The sequence below is a fragment of the Coloeus monedula genome (assembly GCF_965178545.1).
Source record: "Coloeus monedula genome assembly, chromosome: 27".
In the NCBI taxonomy this organism is placed as follows: Eukaryota; Metazoa; Chordata; class Aves; order Passeriformes; family Corvidae; genus Coloeus; species Coloeus monedula.
The window spans coordinates 1919687-1931920 of record NC_138807.1 but is presented as its reverse complement, the minus strand read 5'-3'; the positions used below and the strand labels follow the sequence as shown (position 1 = coordinate 1931920).

At 63.5% G+C, this 12234-nt stretch overlaps 1 protein-coding gene across 1 annotated transcript; it reads left to right on the top strand.

The window, feature by feature from the left end:
- Positions 1-84: 84 nt before the first annotated feature.
- MEX3D (mex-3 RNA binding family member D) lies at positions 85-11870 on the top strand (the record flags this gene model as incomplete). Its single annotated transcript, XM_082298096.1, has 2 exons — positions 85-538; positions 10534-11870. 2 exons carry the CDS (start codon positions 85-87, stop codon positions 11784-11786), a joined length of 1707 nt encoding a protein of 568 aa, XP_082154222.1. The 3' UTR covers positions 11787-11870.
- Between the last annotated feature and the right edge of the window lie 364 nt (positions 11871-12234).

Below are 12234 nucleotides of genomic sequence, written 5' to 3'. Positions count from 1 at the left end.
GGGCGCAGGGAGGCGGCGGCGGCGGCCCCGGGCAGCGGCACCGCCCCGGCCCCGGCCCGCTGCGCTCCGCGCCCGCTCCGCGCCATGCCCGGCTCCATGTACCAGCCCGAGCCCGGGCAGCCGGCCCGCGGCCCGCCGCGCTGCCTCACCCTGCTCAGCCCGCCGCCGCCCGCCGGGCAGGACCCGCCGCCGGAGCCCGAGCCCGGCCGGGAGCGGGAGGGGCCGCCGGCGCAGGGCGAAGCCGCCGCGCTCAGGTTCGCCCTGGACCAGCTCTCGCTGCTGGGGCTGGAGGGCGCGGAGGAGCCGGCGGGGGGCGCGGGGCCGGGCGGCCTAAGGGAGCGGGAGCGCGGCGGCGGCGGCGGCTCCCCGGTGCCGGCCCCCGCCCCGGCCGCGGGCGCGTTCGGCAGCCTGGCCCCGCCGCTGGGGCCGCCCGCGCTGCTGCCCGAGCCGCCGGCGAGCAGGAAGAAGAGCGTGAACATGACCGAGTGCGTGCCCGTGCCCAGCTCCGAGCACGTCGCCGAGATCGTGGGCCGGCAAGGTAACGCGGCGTGGGGACCCGGCGGGACACGGCGACCCCCCTTTCCCTCGCGCCGGACCCCGCGATTCGGGGCAATTTCGGGGCTTTGTCTCCGTGCGGAGGCGGAAACTTAACGGCGGCAGATCCCACGGCCCCGAAAGTCGGCCGCGGGTCCCGGGAGCTGCGCTCCGTGCCAGTCCCACCGAACTGCCTGGAAATAGCAATTAAACTCCATCGGCCCGGGTGGGATCACGCCGGGTGCCCACGGAAAGTTCCCGGGAGCCACGCGAGTCCATGGGAGCTGCCAGGACACGGAGCGAGGCGAGAGCTTTGGTTTCATTGTAGTTGTGCCTCTGCCCCCTCCCCTCCAGCTCCCTATCTCAGACTCGGCGTGTAAACGATGCCCCTTATCTCAGACTTCGTTTACAAATCCTACTGATAAATCCGATATAAATGGTCATTAACGCGCTCGTTTGTAGGTGGCCGGAGCTCCGCAGGCGGCCGAGGAGCCCCTCGCACCCAGCTGTCACAAAAGGACGCCCCAGCCCTCGCCGGGTGGGTGTGCCTGGAGTGGGCTTTGTCTCCAGGACATACCAAATAAACCAAACTTTCACCTTAAAAAATCAAAAAGAAAAGACCCCAGGGCGGAGGAATTAAGGAAAAGGAAAGGAGCTGCTGCCCGCAGGGATCCCGGCAGGAATCCCCTCGCAGGGAGCGTGACCTCCGGGGTGTTTTGCCCTTGTGGGGTCTGGCACCCCAGCCATGCCCTCGCCCCGCGGCTCCCACCCCTCCCTGTCCGGGGGGCTGCGAGCCGGGGGTCGGGGGGCTTTTTTTCCAGGGGGGAAGCGGGGAACTGGGCAGCCTCATTGTTCTCTTTGTTAGCCAGAGCCATGCTGTGATGAGCGCGGTGACATCATGCTCGGCGCTTCCCATTGGCCTGCGCCGCCTCCCAGCCGGCCCCGCTTCCCGGCCTCCCAACTTTCCGAGCACCCCTCTCCGGTCCCACCGCCCCGGCCGGGGGTCCCCCCGGGCTGCCGGACCCCGCCGGGCCGGGCGGGCGGCGGGGCAGAGCCGGAGGAGCGGAGCGTGGCACCGCGCCCTGCTCCCGAGGATTCTCCTCCTCTTCCTCCCGGGCTGGATGGAGACCTGGATTTGGTGGCCTCGCCGCCGGGCTCTGCGGAGCCACGGGCTCCGGCAGCGTGAAACCGAACCTGTGCCGGGGGCTGGGCTCTGCTGAGAAGCCCTGGTTCTGCCAGGGGAGGAGGCCGGGGGAATGGCTGCGTTGGCCCGGGAGCTGCCGGTCGGTGCCTTTCCCTGGGCGTTTCGGTGTGGTGAGACCCCGGTGCTGCACCTCCCGCGCCCCGAGGAGTTGGGTGCACAGCCAGGTACCTGCCCAAGCACCTTGGCGGAGTTTGGCTGCTCGCTGAGCTCCACGGGCTCGTGAAACTTTTGCAAAAATTATTACACCAGCTTGAGGAGGGGTGCTTGGGGGGCACCGTGTGGGGTTGGAGGTGACCTGGGGCCGGCTGTGAGCTGGAGCTCCGTGCTGCAGCCCCAGCCCGTGGGAAGGAACAGCCCTCTCCTGGGGTTTCCTCTTGTGTGTCCTGCCCCTCTCCTGGTCTTGGCCTGCTGGGATGCAGTGTGGTGGCCTTGCACTGGATTTTCGGTGAGGAGGGGCACTCAGCACCCTCGATCACACGGTGGGGTGGGATGGTTGGGCAGCACAGGGCTGGCAGCAGTGTGTTTGTGCTCCAGCTGCTCTCCAGTGCCACTGGCCACTGGATTACACCAAGGATGCTCAGGTGTAGTCTGAGCAGGGGCAATACCAAGGTTGTTCCCCAGGGCTCACACCCAGCAGAGCCCTTCTCACTCACCCTGTGCTGCCTCCCGGGTCCTTCTGGTTCCCAGATCCCCCCTGCGAGTCTCCCTCAGTTTTGGCAGCCCCGTGGCAGCGGGGTCTGGCTGTAGAGCTGAGCCTTGGGGTGTTTGGCTGGACCATCATCATCGTGGTGACCAAATGTGCCCTGCTGGTGACACCGCAGGGCTGGGTTGGGTCACCCAGACCATGTCCCTGTCGCTCTTGTCTTTCCCTCACTGCCCGGCCTGGCTGTGACCCAGGGAGCAGAAGTTTGTGGTGCCGCCACGCCTGGAACACAGGAGGGGATGAAGATGTGCACCTCAAGTGCCCTGGAAGGGGCTGGAGGTGGGGCAAGGCTCAGGATCTCTCCCCACACACCGTGTGCTGAGGAGCAGCTCCTGGGGCACTTTGGGACCCGCCCTGCTTTGCCCAGACCCAGCTGCTGTGGCAAGTGGGGACCAGGGAGGTCCTGGCAGCCAGGACCACCACATGGATGTCCTGTCCTATGCAGGCTGAGGTGGGACACAGGCAGCTGGACACAACTTCTCCTACTTCTCCTTTTCTTCAATTTCTCTCCTCCAGATCCCCTAATTTCACCCTTTCACAAAGAGCAGCAGCAGCCCATCAGGTAAATCTTTGTTCTCTAAAGCAAATTGGTATTTTCTTGCCTAAGCTGGAGGAGTGTTTGTCATGACCCCATGTCCAGATTGGCATTGGTGACACCACAGAGCAGCATCTGCCCACTGGCATCCGTGGCTCCTCTTGCAGCTGGGATCTGTGGCTCCTCTCCCACATGGCTGTGTGGCCGGGCGGGATTCCCTGGCCGTGCCTTCGCCTGCAAGCCCAGTCATGACTCCTGCCGTGGGAGGGACCATCTCCAAAAGGTGCTGTGGGCACCGATTGCAGCGACGTGGGCTCCTCTTGCCATCCAGCAGCGAGAGCCGTGGGGATAACGGGAATCAGCAGGAGCAGGGGGCAGGTGTTGGAGCTGCCCTGGCTCTGGCACACGGGCGCTGTGCTGGTGTGGATTCCTGCTGTCCCAGCAGCGTCTGCTCTGCCCTCCCACACCAGGTGCCTCCCATGGGATGGAGCCACAGCTCCTCTCCCCATCTGTGACACTCAGGGACTGTCACGGCTCTACAAAAGGAAAGTTGCTGTTTATAGAAGATGCTGGGATGCTCGAAGGGGAGATCCTGGGAAGGATGGCGCATGGCACTTCTCGCTGCTAGAGGATGGCTGGCATTCCAGTGCTGGGAGAATGCACAGGGTGACCGTGGGCCTCTCTGGGCCAGCCTGGGCACCTGTAACCTTGCCATGGATCACAGGGGTGCAAGGAGTTCTCTCATTTCAGAGCCCTGGGTTGCTGCTCTGTTGTCTCCTGCCCACGGTGCCACGTCCGTGGAGGCACCTGGCACATCCTCCTGGCTGCCTCCTCCCAGCTGGGTTGTAGCAGAGCTGGGAATTCCTGAGCTTGGTCACACAGATGGGTCTGGTTGCTGCAGGATCTGCCTGTACGTCTGAGAGCTGGCACTGGCTGCACACTGTGTCCCGAGGAGAAGAGCCCAGCCTCCCTGCCCCGCTCTTCCCAGTGTCTGGAGAAGAAGCCAAAGTGTGCTGTGCTGGCTTCCTGCAGCAGGGTGAGGGATGAGCTCGTTCCTGTGTGCAGAGCTGGGAGGGAGCGCTCAGCACGAGGGAGAGGAGCTGTGATGGAGGTGCAGCATTTTCTCCTCCACGCCTGGCCCCAGTGCGGGCCCATCCTGTGCCATTTGCCGGTAGCAAAGAGGACCGGGAGCTCCAGAACTCTGGGTCAGCTGCCAGGAGGTGCTGCAGAGCTGGGGAAGACGAAGAGCCATGGCTAGAGCACTCCAGGGGTGAGGCACCAGCGGGTTCCCAAGTCTGGGACAGAACCATCCTCCTGCGTGGTGCCACCAGAGGCTCCTCCAGAAAAGCTCTGCTGGTGCTTTTTGGGTTTTACCAGCTCAGAGCTGGGCACTGCCAGCACAGACCTCCTCGGGCAAGCAGAGATGTGGTCTGGGCAAGGGGATGAGCTGGCTCTGTCCTTGTGTGCAGGAGGCACCTGATGTGGGAGCAGAGGCTGCCTGGGCCGTGCCGGGATCAGGGCGTGGATGAGCTGCGCAGGATTCATCACCTCCAGCGTGGTTTTTGGAGCACAGAGGATCTTCCCAGCCCTCTCTCCCAGTGTTGTGCTGGTTTTCAAGGGCTCTTGCAGTGGTCTCAGCCCTGATCTGTCTAGGGCTTCTCGCAGAGAGCCAAGTTTTCTTTGGTGATGCCAAGTGAGGATGTTCAGGGAGAGCAGCCGCCTTTCCTGGGGTGCTGCCTCCATCACCACATTACCCGGGGAGAACCCCCTGGGATTCTGTTCCTTGTCAGAAGCTGCCAATGTCCCATCCCAGGGCAGGTGGGATGGGTGCAGGCAGGGCAGTTTTGCAGAGTGGAGTGTCATGGGAGCCATGTGGGATGGGGAGAGGGTGAAAGAGGAGGGTGTGGAGTTGGGACAGAAGGTTTGGGAGGAGTGTCCTGCTCACCCCCCATCGGGGCTGTCCCTGCAGGCAGAGCTGGGTGTGGTGGCACGGGGGGGCTGTGATTTGGGGGGTGGGGTGAGACCTCTGGAACGCAGGGATTTGCTGGCAACTGAGCGTGGATGAGTTTGTGCCCACAGGGACTCAGAGCTCCACCAGAGAGCTGTAACACAGCAGCTGAGCCGCTCTCGGGCTCTGGTGTTCAAAAGGGCTGTTGGGGCTGAAGCATCCCTGGGTCTGTCCCCTCCATCCTGCCCCTGGATTTGGGGTGTTTTTATTTGGATCTTTAAAGCTGCTGTGGTGGGGACTTGGAGCAAAGTCAGGCACTTTGTTCTGCTCTGTTGCCTTTGGTGCTGTGCAGCAGCCCTTGGCTGGGGGAATGTGTGGGTGCCACCTGGTGCTGCTGGGCTGAGGTCTGGCACTACCTGGGCTGGGGGCTCGGCAGCACTGCCAGGCAGCTCCAGGTCCTTTCCACAGCCCCCTCCAGCCTGACCCTGATCCTGCAGCAGCTTCACAGGGATGTGGCCGTCCAGGATGGTGTCACAGCGTGCTGGGGTGGAGGTTTGCAGGGACTCATCTGAAATGGCTTATACTGGTCTGGGTCATTCTGAGCACAGGAAAGATGTGGAGCTGCTGGAGCCACTCCAGAGGGGGCCACGGTGATGCCCCAAGGGCTGGAGCCCCTCTGCTCTGGAGCCAGGCTGGGAGAGCTGGGGGTGCTCAGCTGGAGAGAAGGCTCCAGGGAGAGCTCCGAGCCCCTTGCAGGGCCTAAAGGGGCTCCAGGAGAGCTGCAGAGGGACTGGGGACAAGGCATGGAGGGACACGTCCCAGGGAATGGCTTCCCAGTGCCAGAGGGCAGGGCTGGATGGGATCTTGGGCAGGAATTGTTCCCTGGGAGGGTGGGCAGGCCCTGGCACAGGGTGCTCAGAGCAGCTGGGGCTGCCCCTGGATCCCTGGCAGTGTCCAAGGCCAGGCTGGACATTGGGGCTGGGAGCAGCCTGGGACAGTGGAAGGTGTCCCTGCCCATGGCAGGGGGTGGCACAAGATCAACACTAAGGTCCCTTCCAAACCAAACCATTCCATGACTCCCCCAGTTGCAGTTGCTGGTTAAACCACCAGTTTGCACTTCATGTTCCTGTGTCTCTTGGGGGCTCAGCCACGAGGTGCCATCCCCCCTCCCAAGCACAGGCAGGGGCAGCCCTGGCTCAGCCACCTCAGGGGGTGCAGGTGTGCTGGGGGACAGCAGTGTCCTGCTGTGAGGTTGTGTCTGCCACCAGTTCCCGGTGTCCCAGAGCCACTGCTCGCTGTGCCGGGCGGGGTTCAACACTCCCTGGATCCCAGCCTGGGGAGGCTGCTCATCCTGCCCCTCCTGCCCCTCCTGCCCACTCCGGGCTTTGGGACCTTTGCCCGGGAGTCCCTGTGGCCAAGGGGTGTCTCAGGAGGAGTTCAGGCCTGGGGACAGGGCAGGACAGATTGGTGCCCTGCTGTGTCCTGGTGCTGGAGGCTCCTCGCAGGCAGAGTTCCTGGTGCTGGTGCCAGCACATGGCCTCAGGCTGTGGCTTCCCTGGCCGCTGCCTCCCTTCCCAGTGTTTCCTGGTGTGGTTCTGGGACAGGGAGGGGGTGACCCCGCATCCCCATCCTCCCAGATCTGCCATCCTCTTCTCCTACCCCTCCCCTGGGAAAACCAGCTCCCACCCCGGCTGTGTTTGGTGCCATCCATGGCCCTGGCATCATCCAGCAGCCACGGGTTGGGGGCATTTTTCCTGCACTGCTGGTTTGAGGAGGGTGGAACTGGCCAAGCCAGGCACCCTTTGATTTTTATCCAAGGTTTGTGCCTTTGTCCCTGTGAAGGGCTCATGGGAGCAGCCAGACAAACTCTTCCTCTCTGTGGTGCTGCCGTGGCATCATTTGGGTGCTGCTGGTGTGAGGGAGTGGGGAGAGGAGGAGCCTCACTGGGCCATGTCCCCCGTGGGATGTGGCTCCTGAGCAGCTCCTGCGTGCAGCTCCTGGAGCTGCCAGTGCCTTTGCATCCTGAAATTGCCACTTGATAAGGGTTGGGCATGGATCCCAGGGAAAGGTTCTTCCCCCCGAGGCTGCTGGGCACTGCCCAGGCTCCCCAGGGAATGGGCCCGGCCCCGAGGCTGCCAGAGCTGCAGGAGCGTTTGGACAGCGCTCTCAGGGATGCCCAGGCTGGGGTTGTTGGGGTGTCTGTGCAGGGCCGGGGGCTGCACTGATCATCCCTGAGGGTCCCTTCCAAGCTGGGATATTGCATGGTTCTGTGATGCTGCAAAGGATGAATTTGGGACCTTGGGCATGAGGCTGGTGCCCATGGGAGGCACCAGCAGAGCCTCTTCCCACTGCCCTTGGCTTGTCCTGGTTTGCCAGGCGCTGGAGCACGGGCAGATCTTACAGCAGGTACCAGGATAAATCTGGGAGGGGAACATGGGAGGTGCAGGTGCCTCTCCCAGGACAGCCCTGTAGGAGCTGGCACCTGATAATGGCTTCAGTAAATGTCACATTTGATGGTTCTGCCCTGCCCCAGTCCCTGGGCTGTTGCTTTACCATGTGCCCCAGCCATAAATCCACCTGCCAGGGGTCAGTGGTGCTGAAGAGCCTGGCTGTGGCAGCCAGGGCAGCTCCTGCTGCTCACTGACTGAAGTTTTTCACTTCTGGTCATCCACGAGGTGTAAGCACAGCACAGCTCCTGTTCTCTCTCTGCTCTCCGGGTGCTGCTGCAGAGCCTGGATTGATTTACCTGCTTGGGACAGAGCTGGCTCAACTTCTTGTGCCATTCCAGCCCTGGCTGAGTCACAGAATCCCAGAATGGTTTGGGTTGCAGGGGATATTAAAGCTCATCCAGTCCCACCCCCTGCCAAGGCAGGGACACCTTCCACTGTCCCAGGCAGCTCCAAAGCCCCAATGTCCAGCCTGGCCTTGGACACTTCCAGGGATCCAGGGGCAGCCCCAGCTGCTCTGGGCACCCTGTTTCACTGTGACTCTGGCTGGTTCCAGGCACCTACCAAGGCTGCTCCATCACTGCCCTCCACAAGTGGTCAAGGGAGAGAAAATACAGCAAAGGGTTCATGGGTTGAGATAAGGGCAGGGAGAGATCCCTCACCCAATGTTGTCAGGGGCAAAACAGACTCAACTTGGAGATATTAATTGAATTTATTATTAACAAAATCAGAGCAGGACCGTGAGAAGTAAAATAAATCTTAAAAATACCTTCCCCTTACCCCTCCCTCCTTCCTGGGCTCTACCTCTTCCCTCCAGCAGCACAGGGAGATGGGAATGGGGATCACAGTCAGTTCATCCCACGTTGTTCCTGCTGCTGGAGCCCTTCCCCTGCCCCAGTGTGGGGTCCCTCCCACGGGACCCAGTTCTCCACACACTGTCCCAGCCTGGGTCCCCCTCAGTGTCACAAGTCCTTCCAGCAAACCTGCTGCAGCGTGGGCTCCTCTCTCCATGGGTCTGCAGCTCCCTGCCAGGACCCTGCTCCAGCTCAGGCTTCCCTCAGGGTCACAGCCTTCTTTGGGCATGCCCCTGCTCCAGTGTGGGCTCCTCCTGGGGCTGCGGGTGCCTCTCTGCACCCCTGTGGACTTCCACAGCCTTCACCATGATTTTCCCTGCAGGGAACCTCAGCTCTGGCGCCTGGAGCAGCTCCTGCCCCTCCTCCTGCCCTGCCCTGGCTGTCTGCAGAGCTGCTCCTCTCACATGTTCTAACCCTGCTCTTCTCTAGACCCAAGGACAGCTGCACAACACCTTTTTTCCTTCTTAAATCCCTGATCCTGAGGCGTCTCTACCGTCTCTGCTGGGCTGGGCCTTGGCCAGTGCCGGCTCCATCCCGCAGCCGGCTGGAATTGGCTTTGCCAGACGTGGGGGAAGCTTCTGGCAGCTGCTCACAGAAGCCACCCCTGTAACCTCCCTGCTACCAACACCTGGCTACAGAAACCCAATATCCCCGCCCTCCCAGGGAACAATTCCTGCCCAAGATCCCATCCAGCCCTGCCCTCTGGCACTGGGAAGCCATTCCCTGGCTCCTGGCCCTCCAGGCCTTGTCCCCAGTCCCTCTGCAGCTCTCCTGGAGCCCCTTTAGGCCCTGCAAGGGGCTCGGAGCTCTCCCTGGAGCCTTCTCTCCAGGTGAGCACCCCCAGCTCTCCCAGCCTGGCTCCAGAGCAGAGGGGCTCCAGCCCTTGGGGCATCACCGTGGCCTCCTCTGGAGTGGCTCCAGCAGCTCCACATCTTTCATGTGCTGAGGCCCTTCAGCCTTCTAGGCCGCTCCTTCCCCAGCCTCACAGCTGGAAGAGCAGCCCTGCCCTTCCTCAGGGAGCGTCTGGGAAGAGGAGGAGGAGGGGAAGGAGTGCCCTGAGCCGTTCACAGAGGAGCCAACCAGGCACTGGCAGCTGCTTGGCTGTGCCCGGAGGAGTCGAGCTGTTTATCCACAGGGATCTGCAGCAGCATTTGCCAGGGACAGGGACAGGCTCAGGGCTCCGAGCGAGCACCCTCCATCCCTGCTGGCCCCCAGCTTTGTGTTGGATGCCCTGCAAAGCTCTGGGGTGGGAGGGGACAGGTGGGGGTCACTCCCTGCTGTGTGCCAGTGGCCGGTGAGCTCCGGTCGCATTGTGCCTGGTTCGCAGGGACTTAATGAAGAGTGGATGCAATTAGGGCTGGGGGTGCAGGGAGTGGGGCTGGGCTGGCAGCCACACACTGCTCCTCAGTGGAGCAGAGCAAAGTGACCCTGGAGGAGACTTGGGGCCTTTTGCAGCCCCGGAGGAGAGCGGGAGCCTTCGTTTGGATGATGCTGCCAGGACCTGCAGCCGGAGCCCGGCAGGGCCGTGCCCGGGGCCGTGCCTGGGGCCGTGCCTGGGGCTGTACGGGGCGAAGGCAGAGCTGGCAGCACCATCCTGCAATCCCACATCCGGCCATGCTCTGCCTGCTGAATCACGTTCCTCCTGCGGGGGAAGCAGGACTTTGCAGAACAGGGAGAGCAGGAGCCCCGGGAGCACCCCTGCCCCGGGAGCACCCCTGTCCTGGGAGCACCCCTGCCTCAGCCCAGGCACTGGGGATCCCTCCCTGGGGACAAGGAGGGGAGGGGGTGGCTGTGCCCCCTGCCTTGGGGAGCTCCAGCTCCCCTCTCACTCCAGGAGTGCATTCCAGGGCTGTTGCTCAGGGGTGTCAGTGCACCTGCAGGATACAAGCAGCCTTTTCCTTCCTTTCCATTTTGACGTCTTTTTTTCCTTGTACCTCCTTGAACACCTCTGGAGTGAATCCAGCTTCTCACCCACTCAGTGGCCCCTCTGGCTGCCTGCCCTGGCACCTCTGCCCATGCCTGTCCCAGCCCTCTGGCTGCATCCTGCTGATCCTCAACCCCTGAGAGTCAGAGCAGTGCCAGGAGCCAGGAGAAGCCAGGGCAGCCCCCCAGCACGGAGCCATGAGCCCCATCTGCCTCAGAGGCAGGAGGGACTCCTCTCTCCAAGGGTGTCCGTGCTGCAGGTGCAGAGCCAAAGGGGCCTTCTGGTTCCTGCTGGTCCTTTGTGTCCCCATCCTGGGTGAGCAGAGGGTCACTGTGAGATCTCAGCGCTGATGTGTCATTTTCCCCCCTTCTCGTTGCCCTGCAGGCTGCAAAATCAAAGCCCTGCGTGCCAAGACCAACACGTACATCAAGACCCCAGTCAGGGGCGAGGAGCCCGTGTTCATCGTCACCGGGAGGAAGGAGGACGTGGAGATGGCCAAGCGGGAGATCCTGTCAGCCGCCGAGCACTTCTCCATGATCCGGGCCACGCGCAACAAGGTCAACGGGCTGACAGGGGCCCTGCAGGGGCCCCCCAACCTGCCGGGCCAGACCACCATCCAGGTGAGGGTCCCCTACCGCGTGGTGGGGCTGGTGGTGGGGCCCAAGGGAGCCACCATCAAGCGCATCCAGCAGCAGACGCACACCTACATCGTGACGCCCAGCCGGGACAAGGAGCCCGTGTTCGAGGTGACGGGGATGCCCGAGAACGTGGACCGGGCGCGCGAGGAGATCGAGGCGCACATCACCATGCGGACAGGCTCCTTCATCGATGTCAACGCCGACAACGACTTCCACTCCAACGGCACCGACGTCTGCCTCGACCTGCAGGGCAGCGCGGCCGCCCCGTGGGCCAAGGCCCCCCACCCTGCCCAGCGCCCCTCGGCCGCGCTGCGCAACGACAGCCTCAGCTCCCTGGGCAGCGGCTCCACCGAGTCCTTCTACAGCGGGCGCGTGGCGGCCGCCAGCCCCACCAGCCCCTACAGCACCTTCAGCGAGCCCCCGGCCCCGCTGGGCTCCGACGAGTGCGACTTCGGCTTCGACTTCTTGGCCCTCGACCTCACCACGCCCACCACCACCATCTGGTCGCCCTTCGAGCGCTCGGGCAACCCCCTGCAAGCCTTCAGCAGCTGCTCCTCCATCAACAGCTCGCAGAGACGCAACAGCGGCCCGGCCACGCCGCGCCACTCGCCCACCCTGCCCGAGAGCGGGGCGGCGGGGCTGGAGCACCCCTCGGCGCGGCGCATCCCCAGCGACCCCGCCGGCGCCCTGGCCTGGCTGCCCGCCCAGGGCTCACTCTCCTCCTTCTCCAACAGCACCGGCTACTCCTCCTCCTCCTCGCTGCCCGGCAGCATCTCGGCCGCCTCGGGCTCGCCCACCGACTCCAGCAGCTCGGATGGGCACCGCAAGAGCTCCCGGGAGTGCATGGTGTGCCTGGAGAGCGAGGTGATGGCCGCGCTGGTGCCCTGCGGCCACAACCTGTTCTGCATGGAGTGTGCCCTGCGCATCTGCGGCCGGGCGCAGCCGCAGTGCCCCGCGTGCCACGTGCCCGCCACCCAAGCCATCCACATCTTCTCCTAGCCCGGGGGCTCGCCCGGCAGCCCCCCCCTCCTCCACCCCAACACCACGGCGTTTTAAGGACTTCAAACTGTTTAAATCGAGCTTTTTATTTAATACCAGATCCAATGGGCGCACGGGGCGGGGAGGGGGGAGAGGCGGCGGCGAGGAGCTGGAGAGGCGCAGAGGGCACGGCGGGGGCGGGGGGAGGCCGAATCCGGGGGGTCGGGAGGGTGGGGGCGAAGGGGCCGAAGAAGAAGACGAGGATGAGGATGAGGAAAGAGGGGCGTGAATTCTGCAAGGAGGAAACTCCGATGTTTACAGAATAGCTTTAACTCTTCACCTGGCTGTGGGGCTGGGGAGGGAGCCCGGCTGTTCTCCACCAGTCCTTCCCAAATACCAGTATTCCGTTTGCAAACTGAAATAACCAGAAAGAAAAGGTCCGGTTGCACTTTTTATTTTAGGACACGCA